This window comes from Lygodium microphyllum, chromosome 8, assembly GCF_053477565.2.
Source record: "Lygodium microphyllum isolate KBCC chromosome 8, Lygodium_microphyllum_v1.1.10, whole genome shotgun sequence".
In the NCBI taxonomy this organism is placed as follows: domain Eukaryota; kingdom Viridiplantae; phylum Streptophyta; class Polypodiopsida; order Schizaeales; family Lygodiaceae; genus Lygodium; species Lygodium microphyllum.
In genome coordinates this window covers 136,332,568-136,354,907 of record NC_141142.1, presented here as the reverse complement: position 1 = coordinate 136,354,907, position 22,340 = coordinate 136,332,568, and the positions used below count along the sequence as shown (strand labels likewise).

At 43.3% G+C, this 22,340-nt stretch overlaps 1 protein-coding gene across 2 annotated transcripts in view; it reads right to left on the bottom strand.

Moving 5' to 3' along the window:
• LOC148032905 (protein SPA1-RELATED 4-like) overlaps positions 1–22,340 on the bottom strand; it is a 111,958-nt gene that overhangs the window by 71,019 nt on the left and 18,599 nt on the right. For both annotated transcript variants that reach the window (XM_087683593.1, XM_087683594.1), the window contains one exon: positions 7,192–7,349. In XM_087683593.1, the coding sequence (XP_087539719.1) occupies positions 7,192–7,349 (158 nt within the window). The remainder of the gene's footprint in view (positions 1–7,191; positions 7,350–22,340) is intronic.

The window sequence follows — 22,340 nt, the reverse complement described above, 5'->3', positions numbered from 1 at the left end:
CTCTGGCTATGTGTTCACTTTTGCTGGAGGTGCTGTTTCATGGATGTCGAGGGTGTAGAAATGCATAGCCCTTTCTACTACAAAGACCTGTCAGAAGTGGAGCAGCGGTGGAAGCATAAACATGTGCTGAAATAAACTGCTGAAACACAAGACAAAAAGAGAAAAGAAAGAACACGATACAGATGAGAACTCAGATGTATGCACGGGAAATGGAATCCATATATCTGAACACGAGACAGTCGCATACAACAGTGAGTCACTGGCTGCGTGGGCACTGGCACTGGCTCCTCTCTCCACAGAGTCTACAGATGGTGAAGATGAAGTGTCTGACTGAGGAGGAGCCACTGAGTATAAATAGGCTGAAAAAGTGGGGAGCAATAATGCTGGTCGGACAGCATTTAATGCTGGCCGACTGGTGCATAAAATGCTCCACTGGCATAAAATGCCACACCAGAAAAATACCTAAAATACCTAATAAAAATGCCCAGCCCAGATCAAGCTCAGACTCACACATGAGCTGACAAATACTCTGCTAACACCCTCTCTCAGATCATGAGTGATCTAATACAATACAATAGTACAATGAAAAGGGATCAGAAACTATACAACATAGAACCACCAAGTAGAACCATGGATACCCAAGCAGTGGGTGATCAAGCCACCACCAAGGTGCCTCGGAGAGAACCTGATGTCGATGTCGATCGTACCAAACACCTGAAAATAGAGAAGATCATAGCATGTCTCTGTGTCCATCACCAATGTCTCGCAGTAGCATACAAGACCAGCCTGTCAAAAATGCCGCTGAACATAGGTGACCATGGAGTCCCTGCCTTTGGCCAGACCGCCAAAGTGTCCCCTCATGTGAGCTCCAGACGAAAGCCTCCCGCTCTCTGTCAGATAACCAGCTCAGCATGAACCTGGATGCCAATTCCAGCTCCAGGATTTGATTCCGCCAGACTGAAGTCGATGCGTCAGGGACGTCCCTCTCTGGAACCTGTGCACCTGTATAAAAGTATAGATGAGGCGCGGCTGCCCCATCTGAACACCCGCTCACACTCCCTCTCTGGCACAAGAGAGTCGTGAGGGATGACCTCATCACCACCACTAGAAAGCAACCGAGGAAGGGGCCACCAAGCCCTTCCCGCGATCCAAAGAAGAGGATCCCTTCCGCGCCTTGGACTTCACCTTGGTCAGAGGATCGGAGTCGGAGTCTGATGAAGGAGAGGACTCATCGGTAGAGTCAGCATCCCGCTTCGTCTTCTGCTCCTTCTTCCTGGAAGCCGCTAACTTCTTGCAGTCCTTCCGCAAATGTCCCTTCTTGCCACAGTGGTAACACTGGGCCTTCGACTTCTTCTTCCCGTCACCCCTCTCTGAAGCTACATAAGCCTCACCTCCATAATGTGCCGGAAGCCGCCCCTGTAATCTCAAGGATGCCTCATGTAACTTATCACCAGTGGAAGTGCACGAAGGAGCCATATGGAGAGGATAAGAAGAGAAGTAGAGAAGAGATGGAATTTAGAGAGGAAACACAGCCAAAACACAAGCACAGACTACAGAAAAAGAGAGTTCACATGCAATATAACCCAAAATTTGATCAATAGAAGACAAAATCTGCTGCAGAAAGTCAAAAAATCAGTCAAAAACTGCCAAAAACAGCAAAAACGGCCTGAAGGAACAACCACCCAGCCACAAGAGATGCTGAATCAGCAAAACGCAGGCTGTAAACTGGAGAAAACAGGTAGTAAACTGTCGCCAGCAGCTGCAGATGAAAAACGCAGGTAGCAGAGGATGCGTAGGCAGCAGAGGGTGCGGAGGCAGCAGGCGATGGCAAAACTGCAAAAAACGCAGGCTGAAAACAGCCCCAAAACAGGTCGCCTGGCTGCAACAGCAGTCGTCTGATCAGCAGGGATACAAAACAGTCCTGAAATCAGCAAGAAAACACAGCAGAAACACAAATCCTGAAAACTGATACCATGTCAGAAGTGGAGCAGCGGTGGAAGCATAAACATGTGCTGAAATAAACTGCTGAAACACAAGACAAAAAGAGAAAAGAAAGAACACGATACAAATGAGAACTCAGATGTATGCACGGGAAATGGAATCCATATATCTGAACACGAGACAGTCGCATACAACAGTGAGTCACTGGCTGCGTGGGCACTGGCACTGGCTCCTCTCTCCACAGAGTCTGCAGATGGTGAAGATGAAGTGTCTGACTGAGGAGGAGCCACTGAGTATAAATAGGCTGAAAAAGTGGGGAGCAATAATGCTGGTCGGACAGCATTTAATGCTGGCCGACTGGTGCATAAAATGCTCCACTGGCATAAAATGCCACACCAGAAAAATACCTAAAATACCTAATAAAAATGCCCAGCCCAGATCAAGCTCAGACTCACACATGAGCTGACAAAATACTCTGCTAACAAGACCGAGTATGTTGCAACCAATGAGACTTGCAAGGAGGCCATTTGATTGGGTCGTTTCATTGTTACTAGCCTTGGTATTGCACTATCCATGTCCTCAAATTTCAGCATAAGGATCTGACCTCTTTTGTCATTCGGATCACCTATCCTCCAAGCATCCATAATGCGCGTCTCGTCTGCACCCATCTTAGCACAAAGTGTTTTTGCATCCTCTTGGGGGTTTCCTTTTTTAGCCCATCCCACCACACATACACGCAATGCATGGAGTTTCCTCTTTGCTTCCTCCTCTAGTGTTGCGTTCATCATTTCTACTTTGTTCCGAGACACCCCTTTGTTTCTTTTGACTACCTCAATCCATTGTGCATTTTCATTCACTATTTGCTAAACATTTTCTACTTTTTTTAAAGCTCCCTCTACCACATTAACCCATGTGTGCATGTCTTTTTTTAAACTTCCACCTCTTTCTTTAATTTTGGTGCGTCTGGCATTGTTGTTTGTGCATCCACCATTGACTTGTACATCCCTAATTCATTCTTGCATAACTCTAACTACCTTTTGAGTTTAGTAATCTCCATGTCCTTTGCTGCTATGCGTGCATTTGTATCAGATTTCAATGCATCCATATCTGCTTTCCAAGCATCCCTTACCTTGTTCAAGTTATCTATCATATCCATTTGCAAGTCAACCTTGATTTCTTTATATTTTGCATCGTCCCAACTATTAGAGCATGATTTCCCATTTGTTTCTACAACGGCACTTAGTTCTTTCCTGAATGTCCCTTGCAATTTTTCATACATATCTTTTTGCTTTGTATCCATGTCATTCATGACTTTTTGTTGCATGTTGCCACACACCCTCATGCATGCTGTCAAGTTTGCATCCATTTTAGCATTCAATTCCTTTCCCCATGTTTCATGCATTGCATTCATGTCACTTAATACCTTGTCAATCATTGGCATAGCATACATATTGCTGTAATCTCAGCTCTTATGAGGGCTTTCATGTCATCCAAGCCATTTGTTGCAATCAGCCTTTGCACCTTTGTCCATCACTTGGCAATTGAGGGAGTGGCATTTTCACAGTCTCTCCTTCTGTTTTGTTTGTAGTAGAACTTTTTGTCCTTAGTGGGGGTCTTGTATTGCCCTTTTGATGCAATGCCTCTTGCGGTTAGCCCAATTGGTTGTGTCAAGTTCGGTCTCATGTCCACTGGTTTCTTTATCAGTAGTCTGCCATCTCGCAGTCCAAGACAGCCACTCAGTGTGCTTGCATTTGTACCTTGCACAGCCCCACATTGACCCCGGAGAGACCCCTAAACAGCTGCCAATACCTCTGCAGCTTCCAAGACAATCTGTCTCCTTGTGCAGAGATGTAACCCTGCACGACAGTGACTGTCCTCCCACGCAAAGACGTGGCCCACAAGTGCAGCTCCTTCATGTCAGCATTCACGCCAGACTGCCATCCCTGCTGTCAGACTGCCGTCTCTTGGAGGACAAAACCTAACAGTCCCATCACTCGCGCCAAACACGTCCCGTCCCATCACGCCAACGTCACACTTGTCTCATCAGCCTCCGTCATGCCCGTCAGCATCCGTCTCGTCACACCCGTCACGTCAGCTTCACACGTCCCGTCACACCAGCATCACACAGCATTCGTCACCACTGTCAGCGTCCATCACACAGTATTCGTCACACGTCCCGTCACACCATCATCATAGAGGATCCCTCACACAGCATCCCACCCCCCCCCCCCCCCAACACACACACACACACAGAGACTCTGAAGAAAATGAATCCAGAATACTAAAAAATAGTGCAGAATACGTACAAGAGAGTGTGTGAACATATTGCTCTCAGCAAACCTCTCAATCTCTCACAAAAGATTGAATGTTGACAACCACACATGGCAGCCTATAAATAGGCAACAATGCAGCCAGGTCAGCGCAGGAAACTAGGGCCTAGGCCAACCTGCTGCCCAGTAGAACATAATTCACTTTGCATGAAAAGTTTATTGGAGGGAGCAAAGTTTTTTGTCCTCATTTGGCCATTGTTGGCCAAGAAAGGTTCATTTTTTGGCCATGAGAAGCATTTATAGAGGTAAGACCTTATGTACAGTTATGACATTTCCCCAAGCTCAAAGGATGTGTGCTTAGGGTCGTCACTAAAAGCGTCTTTGGGACTTGATATGGACATGCTTGAGCATCCTCAACCTGGTCCTCTTTAAACATTGCGGATAGACTGCAGAACTGGGGCATTTCATACAATGGAACACACTATTGTCAGCATCAAAACACAGCCAAAAGAATGTATGTTATTCTGCATCCTCAGTCTTGAATATTTGAACATGCTGATTCCCTTTGGCATTTTACAAATTCTCTTGCCAAATGCCATCAAAGACTGTAAATTTGGCCAGCAAATCGCCCCTTAAGGAGAAGATTTTCCTATGGAGATGGGTGCTTAGTTCTTTTTCCTTTCGGATCTATGCTTGCCATCAAAAGTGATCCTACTACTTTTCATAGATGTGACTCTTTAGTAGAACTAATTTCTTCTCAAACGTGCATTATGCTTTTATGGGAAAAGAATTTTATTTTGTGCAATGCACAGATGTTGATGTTGTTTATCATATGGTTATTATGACAGGTGTACCATGTATGGGGAGGCAGTCATTTTGCATATGTAATGCATTAAGATCCCAATCTGATCTAGCATAGGAGTTCATGAATTTCACCCTTCTATAGGTGACTCTTAGCTCATTCATGGAGTATCTTTTCCTTTCAAACTCCATTTTCCTTCTTTGGTTTCGGCAAGTTATTTTAGCCTTTTGGATATTTCCCAATCACACCAAAGCCTTAAGCTAATTTCTTCCTGGGCGTGATGCAGGACGCTTTGGATAATATGGAATCTTTGCAACTTGGTCATGTTTGAAGCCACTATATTTGATGGGTACACTTATGCTCAAGAATCTTTGCATCAATCTCTCTAGGACAGAATCGTCACTCAAGAATTGGTTAGACCCCAATATGATATTTTTAACAAGTGTTCTTGGGCTTTTTTGACTGCATTCACTTACTGTGTTCAGCCACTTTATACATTTATTAGTAATGCGAAAATATCTTCCACAAAAGAAGAGTGTATAGGAAATGCTACTTCAAATTTAATGACTAATCAATAATTACTGCCAAGTAGTTGTTAGCCCTTGTAAAATTTCCCTACAATGCTTTATTTGCCCACTCTCTCAAGTAAAGTGCACTTTTGTATTTCAGATCTATTTTTTATCCTTGGCCTCTTAATTTGCCAGGGTTATATACTCTCTTTACCTTTGTATCTCATGTTTGGTTCAGACTTCAGTTTTGGGGTTTCCCGTACAAAAATATTGAGTTTTACCAGAAAACAGGTGTACGTGTGTATGTGAGCAGGTATGTACATACGTGAGACACTATGTGAACATACTTCAGGTGTGGTTAATAAACAACAAGTTAGTTAGTGTGCATCCTGCCTATATAAACCGAAGCCTTGTACCTCCTATCTTATCCTTCCTTCTTTATTTTACCAATAAATTCCCCTCTTTGAGGCTCACATGCACTCAAGCATTTCTCGTTTTCTCCTCTCTTGAAGAAAACCCTAATTTTACCAATTTTTCTAAGACTGCAGCTCTGTTGAATGATCTACAAAGAATAATTCAAGGAACACAGGAACTGAAAAGGAGATCAGCGCATTTAAAGGACCAAGATTTACTGCAAGCATGAAAATACTTCTTATCTTGACTAACTTAAGACCTTAAAAGTGCCGTGTGAATCTTCAGGAAACTGCGTTACAATAGTTCTAAATCAGGGGTGACATATCATAGCTTTTGAAGGTTGAAAGCTACACAAAGCTGAAAATTTAGAGAGCCTATAAATATTTTACTTGCCGGAATTCTTGTTCTTATAAAATGGAAGTATTGCATTTCAGAGCAGATTTTCCTATCACAACAGGTCATCAGGGTTTAAATTAGATTCCTTACTAGGAAGACATCAAGCTAACTGATACACTTCAAGTTAAGCAGTAATTTTGAACACTAGATTTGATTAAGCTACCTCACCTAAACCTGTTCACAACAGATTGTGCCTTGAAGATCTATAGTCATACTGATCATTTAAACCTTTAAATTTGGCAACCATCTCATAGGACCTTTATTAGATCCCACTATATTACAGTCTTGCACCCAATCGACCTTAAAAAATGTTTGAAAATTGACATCATCATTTCTAGGATGTAGAGGATGTTCAAGATGGAGATGGCCACAAAATATTTGTACATTGGCTTTGTGAACTCCATCACCAAAAATGCATTACATTCATACAAGTAAGCCGTCAAAAAGATGTGCATGTTCCTTGACAGCTGTGTCATGCATGAAACTTAACCAGATCTCACAGATGTGGACTACCAAACTTGATGCAGATTGTTCCATGCATGCAACTTAACTGGATCTTGCAGATGTGGACTACCAAGATCGATGCAGATCACAGTATCTCAATGTGAGAGGCTTCTTTCAGAAGTGTAGTATAAACTAGTGAACCTATGGCTCAACGGAATAACCTCTTTTACTCAAATCACTGCGCATAGAAAGTTACTCTCTTGCTGTGTTCACAACAGCAGTGGAGATTCGATGTGCTCACGATACCAAGAGACACTCAACAGTGGAAAGTGGATGTATAACATGAGAAAAGTAGATATAAATAAAACAAGCCATAAGTACTACCACTAAACACTTTGAAATTATAGTTAAGTACCTAGGTTGAGGTCGTGCATTTGCATCAGGATGAAGCAGCCAAAGACAAAATGCAGCTTCTTTGGGCCTTTCTGAAAGCATTCGAGGTGGTAAAATCCTGTGGCGAAGATCAGACATCATCCTTAGGTACTCTTCCCAAGAGTTGTAGGAGGAGAAAAGCTGTAACAGAAACTCCCATGTGAGACCTTTCCAAGGGTGAAAAAGCAATGGTTTAAGAAGTAGCTTCAACAACATGTAGATTTCCATGAGGTTATTGTTATGACATTGCTTACGAAGAAAGCAGCTCTTATATTTCCTACTAGGAAGATAGATGAGGGATGATATTGAAGCACTCTATACAGCAGTAACTTATGCTGAGCCAAAGCAGCACGAAATAAAGAATCGAACACACCAAATCTGTTGAGCTACATCTACACACATAGTAACACGCTGACAAGCAATAAAACAATCAAGTACGCCACACCACCTCATAGTCCCACCTCGCTGCCTGGAACCTCTGCCTGTTCCTTTCAAATGCAGCCCACCTGCCCACTGCCTGTGCACCCCTGCCCGTCCCACCTCACCTGCACACCCACCCCCTGCCCTGCCCCTGTTCCCTCCCCCCCACCCCACACACGCACACAAAAGAAAAAAAGCCTGCACCCCTCCCTTCCCTGCCCCACCCACCTGCACACCTCCCTGCCCCTGCCTCAGCCCACCTGCATCAACGGCCTGCCCCCACCTGCACACCTCCCTGTCCCTGTCCACACAATAAACCACATGGCATACATTCATCTGCTCCCTCCCTCCACAGCAGCATTTCTCTGGTTTGCAGCAGCCACCCAGTAAGATCCTTGGTTGAATTCGCACAACGGAATGTTGAGCCTGTATTTTTCTATCAGTCTATGCTTTGTCGTACAGTGTTATTTGTATTTCTGTGTTAAGAGTATTTTCTTCACATGGTATCAAAACCGAGTTCTCCAAGAGAAACCTAGGGTTTGATCTGAAAGCTCTACACAAGAAGCAGAACAACAGAAGGGCAGATGACTTCGAACGCTACTTCTACACCACTTCTCACATCTGAGTTAAATCCATCAAGGAACCTGTCGCTGCTGTTTTCTCTCTCCTCACTTGCGTTTTTAGTATTTCTCGCTCCTTACCTGCGTTTTTGGTCCTTCTCTCTCCTGCACTACCATTTGCATCAAATCCAGTCTTCCTTGGCTGCGCTTGCTAGTGTTCAACATCTAGAGGCTGCCTTGCCGATTTGGAATCCGTTTAGAGTATGACACACTCTCCAGCTTATTACCCCTACCCTTATCCTTAAGATACAAGAGTTCGAGGTACAATATTCATTCACTGCATAGTGTGTTTGCTGCATGAGCATTGTATATTCAATAGTTATATCACTTCATTCATTATTTGTGTTTATTGTCTCTGAGTTACCCTAACCCTAACTGTATTTTTCTATCAATCTGTGCTTTGTCACACGATGTTATTTGTGTTTCTGTGTTAGAGTATTTTCTTCACATGGTATCAGAACTGAGTTCTCCGAGAGAAGCCTAGGCTTTGATCTGAAAGCTCCACACAAAAAGTAGGAACAACAGAAGGGCAGATAACTTCGAACGCTACTTCTGCACCACTTCTCACATCTGAGTTAAATCCATCGAGAAACGAGTCCGAGTAGACCTTACAACTTGCTTCACAAGCTCCCGACATGGTTGGACAAACATTGGACTACCATGGAGTTCCACGACCTTACGAAATCACTACAGCTGAGTACGATCTCATTTTGATGTATAGAGCCCATCACAAGATAGAAGGTAAGTCTGAATTTTACCCTTTAGATTCAGTGCACCGATCTACTGACCATGCAAGAAGTGCAGAATCTTCACTTAGGACTGGCCATCCGCAAGTAAAAACTACCATAGAGTACACTCCATTGCCTTCATACTTATTCTCTCTTATGCCAAGTATATCTACCATTTTAGATTCTATTAATGATGATTCCCCTTCTCCTATTGGTATGGATGATTTTCATGATGGACATATGCAAAACAATGTCTGGTTTATGAGTAAGGAGGACCATGGATATTTCTTTATGAACTCAAGCCTAGGTAAGCAATTGAAACAAGAAATTGTGAGTACTCCTTCCCTTTCTTTTTCTTTAAATAATTTTTGTTTTCACAAAGTCAAACTGAAGTGGGTGTATCTTCATCATCATCATTTCAATTTAATGCATTTAATGGACAAAAGAAACCCACATTATTTTCCACATCTACACCTATCACAAATCCATTTAATCTCCCTCCCATCCCACCATCTTATTCTATTGCCACATCCTTTCAACCTCCATTAACTGCACTGCATGTAGCATCTCATGTAGGATCACATGTATTTTCATTCACCACATTGGGGGTTTCTTCAAACTTAGGCACAACCATTAGGACCTCATCTCTTCCTCAAGGTGGTGTTCCACTTTTTTCTCACACACTTTCGGGATCATTGCAGCCTAGGTATTTCCCCCAATCTATCCCAAGTGTGGATCAGTTGGTGCCACAATTTGCCTCCATGGCATTACCTGGTGGACTCTCTGGTCATTATATTGTGTCCTAGCCGACATTTGGACAAGGCTTACGTATCCCAATGCCTCCACCTCCACTCGCACCTTATGAAAACATCCATGTTCCATTGCCTCCACATCAATCCGCACTCATTGGACACTCACAACATATTTCTATCTACCCACCTCTTTGTTGGAAAATGGCAGCCCGCTATGGAAAGAGAGAGGAGAGACAATTACAGCAAGAGAGTGAGCTTAAGCTAGAATGAAAGATAGAGTGAAAGTACAACTTACGTTTAGGTCAAGGGTTGACCTAACCAGCCTTCCACCAACTAACTAGACTTAGGTTTATTTTACTCTAGAGCCGTGTCACTACTTTAAGTTTCTAAGACACTAGGTGTACACACCTTACATTGACACTTTAATAAGTGTCTACACCACACAAATTACATTGGGCATTGCCCATAGAATCAACAAATTCTAACATCCCCTTGCAGTGACAATGTGATGAAGTACAAGAATAATCAATCACCAAAGGGTAACAAGTTTAAGGACTTTCGAAAAGCCTCAAACTTCTCATGTGGTAGTGCCTTGGTGAAAATGTCTTCAACATTTTTCTATGTGGATACATACATCAAGCTGATCTCTCCTGCATAGCATCTCTCTCTGACATAATGGTAATGCACCTCTATGTGTTTCGTGCAAGCATGAAACACAGGATTTCATGCTACTGCAACAGCACTCTGACTATCAAAAAGAATGGGTGTAGAACCCTCCAATGGTAAATGTAGATCAGCCAACAATCTGCGCAACCATACACATTCCACTGTTGCCGTGAAGGCTGCCCTATACTCAGCCTCACAAGACGAGGTAGCCACTATAGACTGTTTCTTGCTTAGCCATGAAATGCATGAATGGCCTAGAAAGAAACAGTGCCCACTAGTAGACTGCCTAGTGTCTGCATCACTAGCCCAATCTGAATCACTGTAAGCTTGTAAGTGCAAGTCTTCCCCCTTAGGAAATAATAATGCATGTGACTGGGTACCTTGCAAATATCTAAAGATCCGCTTAACACCTTGCCAATGTATGGTCCGTGGGCTATACATATACATGCTCACCTGAGATACTGCATATTGAATGTCAAGGAGTGTGTTGCAAAGATAAATAAGACAGCCAACAGCCGAGCTGTAAATTGCAACATCAGACATCTCTTCACCATCATGCATAGACAGCTTTAAGCGTAGCTCCATAGGAGTGCACATAGTTTTGCAATCTTGCATACTAAACCTATGTAACATCTTATCCACATATTGTGACTGTGACATGATGATACCATGCTGATTTTGGGTGAATTGAATCCCCAAATAATAGTGTAGGCAACCCGTATCTGACATAGCAAATGCATGTTTCAATTCAGCCTTAAGATCTGCAACTTTTTCTTCTGTAGGTCTAGTGAGCAGCATGTCATCTACATAAAGAATGATAATCAACAAGTCCCCCCCCCCCCTCATTCTTAATGTATAGAGTGGGAGCAATTGGACTATTTTTGAATCCTTTGCTAGCCAAATAAGCATCAATTTTGGAGTACTATGCACGAGGAGCCTGTTTGAGACCATAAAGAGCTTTATGCAGCTTGCATACCATGTGCTCTTTCCCTTTAACCACAAACGCTGGAGGTTGTGACACATAAACATCCTCATGCAAATCCCCATTCAAGAATGTTGTCTTAATGTCCAACTAATGTACTTTCCATCCATAATTTGCAGCCATAGCAATCACACATCTCACCCTACTCATACGGAATGTAAAAGAAAAAGTTTCTTCATACTCTATGCCCTTCTTCCGTGCATAGCCTTTTGCTACCCACCATGCTTTGTACCTATCAATTGTACCATCAACCTTGCGTTTGAGTTTAAAAACCCATTTTGTGCCAATGGCCTTCTTGCCAGGTGGTAAATCCACAAGATCCCATGTAGAGTTAGTGGCAATAGAGTCTAACTCATCCTACATGGCCTGCATCCAATGTACATCTTGCTGGGCTTCGTCCAAGGAAATAGGCTCATCGTTATCCAATAGTGAACTCATAAACACATGCTCATCACAATCATCTACTTCCGTAAAATCAATCAAATGTGCCCCCCTGCATCATTTGCTGCATTTCTGGCAGCCATTCTAGTGCGTTGAGGTATAGGAGCATCCATTTTACTCTCTTGGAGAGTCTGTAACAACCATCTTGGGACTGTTTTGGCTGCATTTACAGCAGCCCTTTCATGTTGTACTGCTTCTTCCACTGCATGTGGCAAACCATCATCAATACCCTGTTGTTTGGGAGCATATGGTGCAGCAACAGCTTGCTGTATTAAGTGGATTTACAGCAGGCACAAGCTCCAAAGTAAGTGGCAAAAGACCCTCAAAGACATCACCAATGTCATGGGTGGCTGGCATTTGAAACTGATCATGTGAAAATGTAGCATTTTCAGCAAATAGGACATCCCTACTGACAAAGACTTTCTTCGTGCTTGGATCATACAAGTGATAGCCCTTGCCCTCCAAACTGTAGCCAATAAATATGCATTTTACAGCCTTGTCATCAAGCTTCCCACGAAGCTCTTTTGGAACAAGGGGCAGCAACAGTAGCAACACCAATACCACCACTACCAGCAACCTATCCTCAAGCGTTATGTTGAGGTGTCTGAGGTGCAAGACCTCTTGGTTGCTGCAAATCACCTGTAACATAGTCCCATAAGTCCTTTGCCACAAGAAGGTTACGGACCATAAAACTCCACAGTGGGTAGTTTCAACCATCAAGTTTGTCCTCCTGAGTGAGGATACCAAGGATGTTGCTTTGATCATTATTCCCCAGACATGCCATACTGTCAATGACAGATAAAATCTACAGTCAAATACTTCAATACTGAAGTATAGAGTATACTCCTTAGAGTACCAGAATCCCCCATGGGATTAAAAAACAAGTACCAAACTGTCACACAAATGCCAAAGTGTGCACAATGCCACCCAAATTAGCACTCAGCCAGTAAATTACAACACTATACAGCTGTGACACACCCGCCTCGAAATGTGTACCCACAAAAGTACAAAATACAGCAACTTAATGATGATTCTTACCAAATTTTATTGAATTTTCCCAAAATTCTATGTCCAATTTGACTGTAACAGCAATTAAATGTTGTTGTACTACTTGTTGCTTGCCTTGGAGTGAGTGTCAAGCAAAGGCCCCAGATTTCTTTCTAAAATTTCAAAGAAATCAAAGAAATTTGTACATTACACCTGGAATTTCTGCAAAAATATCACCGCGGGATACGTGTCAGCAGTAAACAGCAGCTGAAATCTGCCTCGTGATGAGTGTTGGAACCAAAAAACTGAAAAGCCCCAAATTTTCTTGAGCCAATGTGGAAGAAATTGCGCAATGTCTATGAGTTTGGTAACAATTTGTGCAAAGGGCCTCCAATTGGGCAAAAGCCCCAAATTTTTGGTGGAAATGTCCAAGAAATTGAGAAATTTCTTCGAATTGGTTGTAAATTTGAACTTTGAGAGCAAAAATTTGCAAAAGCCCCAAATTTTTGGGCAACACGAGCTGAGATTCGAGAAGAGATGGCTCAATTAGACTGGAAATTCCAGAAATTTCGAGAAAACCCCAAATCTAAAAATTAGGGCTTCGAGACTTTTTAGGGTTTGCAGAAATTGGCGGGCAGGACTGAGAAAATGGTGGATAGAGCTAAGAAAATGGCAGGTAGGGCTGAAAACAGCAGCAGCTCTTCCAACACAGCAGCTCCTCGGGCTGCGTGCAAGGCTGCATGTGGGACTGCATGCAGGACTGTGCACAAGCTGAAAGCAGCAGATCTGGAGCAGATGACTGAGCTGGACAGAACTAGAGCAAATGGACAGATTTGGAGCTGATGGTTGAATTGGATAGATCTGGAGTAGACAAGAGATGGCTCGACTACAGCTCCTCCTCCACTTCAGCAACACTTCACAGCAGCTGAAAACTCTTCCTCGAGCTGAGAACCAAGCTGGCATCAGTAGGACCTTGGGCGGAATGGCACCAGGTGACGCTGGCTGAACGGAATCCGCGCGTACGAGCTGCTTTGATACCAAATGTTGGAAAATGGCAGCCAGCTATGGAGAGAGAGAGGAGAGACAATTACAGCAAGAGAGCGAGCTGAAGCAAAAAGAGAAGAGTCTACTTGCTAGAATGAAAGATAGAGTGAAATTACAACTCATGTTTAGGTCAAGAATTGACCTAACCAACCTTCCACCGACTAACTAGAATTAGGTTTATTTTACTCTAGAGCCTAGTCTCACTACTTTAAGTTTCTAAGACACTAGGTATACACACCTTGCATTGACACTTTAATAAGTGTCCACACCACACAAATTACATTGGGCGTTGCCCATAGAATCGGCAAATTCTAACACTCTTCCCCCTCCTTATCACACACCTCCACCACCACCATCTTATCCTCCACATCCATCTTACCCCACATTCTCGCTGCCTCAGCATCAATTGGCACTTATTGGACACTCACACCCTATTTCTGCCTACCCACCTATTCCCCCTCCTCCTTATTAGACACCTCCACCACCACTACTACCATCTTATCCTCCACATCCATCTTACCCCACATTCCCGATACCTCATGGTTCTCCCTCATCTTCCGCCAAGCATGCATTCAACAATAAGACTCGTTTCAACGGGTCAAACTTTACAACTTGGTTGAACTTGATGAGACATGTCCTTGACTCTAGAACCTATGGGATCTTGTGCATAGGTTGGAACCCCAACCCGATCCTGCACTTCTCCCATACGAGGTCGTCTGCTCATGGAAGGCTAGGAATGCATCTGCTATTGTCGAGCTGATACAGGGCTTATTGCCTGAGTTTTAGTCTCAGCTTTAACATTTTGAATTAGCATCAGAGCGATGGGCACACTTGACTGACTGCTATGCGGCTCAGGATAAGACCCATCGAATAAATCTTGACCATGAGCTTCAAAACTTCAAAATCTTTGACTAGGATAACTTGAAAGTCAAGTTGGCTGAGTATCGATGTCTCCTTGCCGAATTCTCCACTACAAGGACTCCTAAGTCCTTTGAAGATCAGGTCACATTGTTTCTTAACAAGCTGCCACGTAAATATTTCAATTTTATGCAGCAAGTGGTTTCTTTGCCCAGTTTACCCACATTCTATGAATTTGAGTATCAGCAATTGCGATATGCACGGCTGTTCGATCAATTTCATATGAATAATCCCTCAGAGGGGGCTCTTGTTGCTCATTCTCAAAAGGGGCAGCAAGGGAAGGGTAAACAAATCAAACTTCAAATCAAAATCTAAATCAAAAACAAGCAAGGGAATCACAAGGAAACTCCCAATCTCAACTCAAACCCAGGTAGCAGAATGTACCTAAAAAGAATAGGTATTGTCAACATTGTCAAAAGGCTGGTCATTTTGACGACGAGTGTTGATCAAAGGCAAGAGGCACAATACCAAAACCCAAGTCAACAACCCCACCCCTCAATCGGGCAACACCCCTCAAGGGAGGCAAGGTGATAGCAAGGGGCAATGGAAAGATTAGACTCAACTGCCACTCGTCAGTCATCTCAGTCGACAACATTCTCAACTCCAGAGGGCTTATCTGACTAGTCTGCAAAGGCCCACATCGTCTCCATAGAGACATTCGATACGAGTCTCATCCACATCTGTGAGCTGCCTCCTAACGTGGTTACCGCAGAGGCCCACCCATCACAACCGAGCACATTAACACTTGTTTGAATTGTGGACAGTGGAGCTACACTTCACATGACTCCTATACACGACATCTTCTGTACCCGAGCCCTTGCAGTCGAGCAGGTCTACATAGGAAACAACTCCTCGGTCAATATCCAAGCTCAAGATTGCATCAATTTTGCCACTAACAAGGATCCGAATTTGACTTCATTGGACAATGTATACCATGTCCCTTAGCTTGGGGTGAACTTGTTATCTGTTCAACAACTTTGCCGGGGCGAGCAGTTTTCTTTACAACGACCATAGTCGAGGTTCGACTCTCATACTGGTTTATGATTGCTCGCAGTGAGACAGCCTAATGACCTATACCACATGGCCCATTTTCTTTCCCAGCCGACAATCGAGTTCTCCATGTTCCATCGCTTCCAGGCATTAGCTACATCTCGGGAGCCTACAAACAATGAGCGTTTTTGGCATTTCCACCTAGGGCATCTTGGCGATGACTCTCTTTATGAGTTGTCTCACCATGAGATGGTTGAGAGCCTTCCTCGCTGAAGCTAGCTCAAAATGTTAGCTCAAGAAGCAACACCGTACCCCATTCCCTCAACAATCTACACATAGAGCTGAGGCGCCTCTTAGATTGATTCAAATTGATCTTTGTGGACCAACATCCACTGCCACCTTGAATGGAGTGTTGTACTTCTTTTTCATAGTAGATGATCATTCGAGATACATGTGGGTGTACTTCCTCAAGCATAAGTCCGATGCTTTCACATATTTCTCTGCTTGTTTATTGTAGGTTCATAACCAAATGAGTCATTGTATTGGTTGCATAAGGAGTGATAAAGGTGGTGAGTTCGTTGCGATGTACATCCTCAACCAGTGTCCAACTACGGCTCTTCCTTAGAAGACCCGTATGAGGCATTCTTTGGCTCTCAGCCTGCCATATCCCACTTCAGACATGTGCATATCTATAGGTCTGCTATAGGAAAACTTCTTTGGTTAATTCATACTACGCCAAACTTAGCTTGCTCAATCAATATTTCACAGCACCTAGTATATCACATTGGATTGCATGTCTTCGTGTGTTGCATTATTTACAATAAACTTATTCTTATGGCCTCACTTATGGTTCTGATTTATGTTTGCAAGGGTACACTGATTTTGATTGGGCAAGAGATCCTGACACCTAGCATTCCCATGGCAGCTACCTCTTTACCTTGGACACAACTCCCATTTCTTGGTCCAACCATAAACAAGAGACGGTGGCGGCTTCCACGGCCGAGGTTGAGAATAGCGCTCTCTTTGATGGCACCACCAAGGCAATCTACCTGAGGAGCTTACTGGCGGCGCTTCACTTCCCTTGTGACTCTCCTACCGTTGTCTACTACGATAACTAGAGTGTCATTGCCCTTGCAAGCAATCCAATCATCACACCACTGACGCAGTTTATGGGAGTCCACTTCCACTTTTCCATAGTGCAAGTTGAGCTAGGCACTATCCACCTAGAGTTTGTGCCTTCATCAAACAATTTTACAAACATTTTGACCAAAGGGGTCAACCAGCCGGTTCTTTAGTACCTTCTACCCAAGATCAGCTTGGGTACACCCTCCTCTACTTCTTCAAATTCACAGGGAGGAGGTGCTTCCCTCTTGCTTTTCCTTCCAGTTTGAGAAAAGGTGGCTACTTCTCTTAATAGTGATAGTGATGATGCTTACCGTTTTTAAACATTCATTCATTCATTCATTCTTTTATATTGTACTTATGGACATTTGTAACTTCATCTGCACTGTCAGGATGACATGATTATAAAAGGACACTTAGACACGTGAACAATTCCCCTGCGAGGGCGATCCAAGTAGCACTCTTACATTGCATTTTACGTAAGCATGACATCTTGCATCTCCCTTTGTATTATTACCCGATGTTATGGCTACTTTGGGATGGGACGCCTTGGGAAAAAAGATAAAGAAAAACGGGCTTGGTTGGCCTGCTTCTTGTGGCGCCATTGCTAGGCCTAAGAGGGGATGTTGAGCTAAAAATGCATTAGCTTCACTTTAACAGCCCCAAAACATGCTTAATTAAGAAAGAAACCTTGTTTATTTAAAATGAAATGCCTTCCTAAAGAGTGTATGTATCCCATAAGCACAAGCCCACTTGGGAGGGCACAAACTTTCTATAAATAGGTATGCTGCTCTCCATTCAACCCTAATCTCGTTTTTGCAAGTTTCAGATATTTTCAGCTTGCTGCCCACACCTGTTTGCAGAGGACATCGCAGTCCAAGCTGTCCATTGCAGTCTTCACTCATCTGGCGCCTGTTTCCAGCCCTCTGTCTCAACAGTTTGTTGCTGTTTCCAGCCAGGCAACTACTCTTGTCCGTCATCCAGCTGTCATAAAGCCTGCCACATCAACATACTACTGTGTTTGCAGGCCCCAACTGCCCCCTACAAATCTTCTCTCCTCCAACTGTCGCCATCATCTCCTCAGCCTATTGCTGCTGTTTTCTCTCTCTTGCAGCCTACATTTGCTGTTTTCTCTCTCCTCACCTGTGTTTTTAGCCTTTCTCTCTCTTCACTGCCATCTGCATCAAATCCAACCTTCCTTGACTGCGTTTGCCGATGTTCAACATCCAAAGGTTGCCTCACTACGATTCAGGATCCGTTCAAAGTACGATACACTCTCCAGCTCATTACCCCTACCTTGATCCTTGAGATACAGAAGTTCGAGATACATTATTCATTCACTGCTTAGTGTGTTTGCTGCATGAGCATTGTATATTCAATAGTTATATCACTTCATTCATTCTCTGTATTCATTGTCTCTGAGTTACCCTAACCTTAACTATATTCTTCTATCAATCTATGCTTTGTCGTACAGTGTTATATATGTTTCCATCAGCCATTTTTATTGGAGTGCTTTGATACAACCAACAAGTGTTGGACTGCATCCGCTCCCTCATCATAGCCAAGATGGGACGTTCGCTCCTTTCCCCATTCAATGAGAAGGCGCTTTTCCAAGCATTCTAGTCATAGAATGGGCAAAAATGCCCTACAGAGGAACGGTTGTCCAAGGCCTTCTTCTTCACCTATTGGGAGGAGGTGAAGGATCCCCTACTTGAAGGGGGTGTGCCTGGCAAGAGAGTTGTGTGTATAGCAATAGAGAGTGCAAAGAGAGTAAAAACATGAGTAGGGTGTGTACCAATGTGGTACACACAAAGAATAAAAGAATGTATTTATACTTAGGGCACGGTACACTTACATAAGTAAGGGTGTGTTCTACCAATGAGAAATGCCATGTTGTTCCAAGAACCCAATAAACTGTCCCTATCTAAATGCCCATTTGATTTGGACAAACCATAGAGAGAATCATAGGATAGGAGAAACCAGCATTCCTTCTCCGAAAAGGGTGGTAATGACCTGATTAAGCACTAAATACAACAAGCATAAAATTCACATAAACTAAAATCAAAATTTTAGTGGCCCTTGTCCTTGCCCAAAAATTTGTATGTGCCTATCCACAATTAAATTGGCTAGACGAATTTGATTCCCAAGTAGTCCTACATATTAAATTGACCCCTAAACTAGCATTAACTAATTAATTAATGCCTAGTTTCTAGCATCACCACTAACACTTATTGGCCAATTGAATGCCTTGACCCAACTTGCACACGAGATACGACACAAGCCACATTCATGAATATAAGGGGACTAGACATCACACTCACCTCTCAACCATAGACCCAAACGGGCTCATCCTCTAACCTAGAAGCTAGCAACACTCCACGTCACAACCACATCCCAAGGGTCGGCGTCCCATAACACCGACCCACGCCATCCCCATGTACGGATGTGTCAACCAACGGACCAATAATCCAAGAGTGGTGATCACACAATGAATGTGCACAATAGGGCCTTGAGGCTTGAGTCCTATAAATAGGACTTGGCCGTCCTAACCCTGAAGTGTCCCTACTACATATGCACTAAGTCACTTTATAGCCATTGTGACCAATGTGACTATAAAACTTGTATATTGTCTTTTAAACCTGATGGTCATTATCATGGATCAAGGGCCATTTATGTCATAAGTGGATGCTATAAGAGTGCGCAACAAAAGAGAAACATGAACACAGAGAAAAGCAGAAAGAGAGAGAGAGAGAGAGAGGGGAAGCAGAAGATGAGGGAAGAATATTGCACTGACCCAAGAAGAATGCTGATACAATGATGATGGACTGATCAGTCCCTACACACAGCCCATAGCGTCAATGATGGCACCAAATCAGGCTAATGACAAGGGCCGCCCCAGAAATGGAGGAAGATGATGGAGTCGGAGTGTGCACCTACCAAAAATAAGGAAGATGACCTAATGATAATGAAGTGTCAAAAGTGACAGGCTATACATAGCCAATAATCCCCAAATCTGGACAACCTGGCCAAGAAGGATGCCAAAAAGCTGACTGACCATCATTTAATGCTGGTCGTGCTCGTAAAAATGCCAAAAAAATATAGGTGACAGAAAAAATCCCAAAAGGCATGGACAATGCCCAACGGGCAAGGAAAGCCCAGGAAATGCAAAAACTACACCAAAAATTACACTAGAACCTGATAACCGAAGGAAATGCATGGAAATGCACACAAATGGCCACTCTAGAATGAGCAGCCTCCCCCATCAAAACACATGAGAGACTTGTCAGAGCTCCAAAGGTCCTCGTCTAACTCAGACTGAGGCTCATAGGCAGGAGATGACAAGGCACGACAAACATGATTGCTAGCACCCCCTCTCAGATTCTGGATGTGACGGAAGGCCAAGGAGGAAACAGATCCTAGGGTAGCAAGAGGAATGCCAATGTCAATGAAGTCCCTCGATGAAGACTACCGATAAAGAAGCTCCTCACGATCCTAGGATACCCCCTCTGAAGCACTAGGGGCCACGAAATCCACAACTGCATCACCGAGATTGTCCCCCTCGAGGAGTGATGAAGGGTACAAGGGAACTGTAACCAGCCTTGCTCCTTGGATAGGGTGGTAAATAACCTGATTAAGCACTATTTATACCAATTAACAAATTCACAAAACTGAAAAGTACACTTTACCATATAATCTTGGACATTAGACACCCTATTGGTCCCAAAATTGGTTCCCCTTTCAGTCTTTATTTAACTTAGTTGAAGAAAAAGTTGATGTACAATGGGATTCTCCCAATCCATTTTGGTATTCCAACTCCCCTTGCTGTTCAAAATGACCAGCAAGTCTTTAATCTGATTTGCCCTCTAATTCGAGCAATCAATTGGCCTTCACCCGCTTTGATGGAGATGGAAAATGCCCCAAATTCAATTATTTGTTGGTCCCTCCACTTGAATAGGCTAAAAACAACTTCAGCCCTGTTGAATCCAAGTCTTGGAGCTTCCAATTTTTTTGCGTGCTTCCCGAGGCTGCTACTAAACCCTAATTTCTACTGCAGATTAGGATTTACAGCAGAGAAATCTGAAATGCCTCAAACTCTAGTGATCTCAATGTTGCAATCTTTGGAGCAAAGCTATAGAAAGGCTAGGAGATGAGAGAGAATGCTGAGGAGAGAGAAAATTCAGACTTTCTTCGCAAAGAACTGAAGGAAATCTATCATTTACTGCCGATGCCTTGTCTCAACAGCTTGTAGATGCAAAGAACTGAAGAAAATCAACCATTTACTATTGTTGCCCTGACTCAACAGCCTGTAGATGATGTCACCTGCTATTGATTGGTCTTCTCCTGCCCCTGGCTGCCTCAAAAGGTCCTCCAATGGCTACAAATCATACCAGCAGCATCTCCTCCCTCTCTCTTGCAGGCTGAATACACTAAAAATGCCTCTTTCCAACCTCTAAAGACGTTTTTAGGTCTTACATAGGCATTTTTGACAAGTGGCAACCTTCCCAAATGGTTTTTCCAGCATTATGCATAATTAAATGTTAATTTTCAATCTTTAAATACTGAAAATTAATCTAATAATTATTTCAATGCTCTAAAAAATCATCTGACTGGCCAATAATTAAATTGGCTAGGCAACTTCCATTCTTGAGTATCTCTGCACCATCTTTGACCATCAGATCGGCGTTAGGTACCATTAAACGCCACTTCCCTAGTGTCACCACAACTGACACTTATGGCCAAATGAAAGACCTAGGCCAACACCTGGCACCAGATACCACCAAGTACATGTGCAACATAACTTATAGCAACTTTTGTCTTTGACATCTCGTGATTTCCCGAGCTCGTAAATTTACTCTAACCCCAGTTACACCTCATATGTGCAACATTTAATTAACTATGTGATTAAAAATTAATCCACATGTTAAGTGAGGTTTCAAAAATACATGTCCTTATGACAAGAACCATTGGAGGAGGGGGTGGGGGATAAAAGGAGCCTATGGAATAGATGGTGCATAAGTGGAAATGGGTGTAGCAATAGACAACTGCCTTGGAGGACCCCGCATAAGAGAAGGAAAGCAAGCTTTCTTGCCAACCTATCGCAATAACAACCCCTGTAGAAGAATTCTCAAGACAAACAACTTGCTCGATGAAGATAACTCGAGTATCAAGCCTAGTAAGGCCATAAGCTCAGAGGAGTGGAAAGCCTAAAGGGCCTATGAAAGGAAGCTCCAAGCGCAGTCGAGAAACAAAGGCAAAGAGCCAACACCACTAATAGGCACCAATACAATGTCACCAATAGAGACTGAACCCTCAGGACGTAAATCAAGCAACAAATCACCTAGGGGAGTCATATGACAAGAAGCTCCACTATCAACCAACCACAGCCACTCAGAAGACAAAGCAACCACTGAAGAAGGCTCTATTGAGCTAAAAATGCATTAGCCTTGTTGTGCTAAGAATTG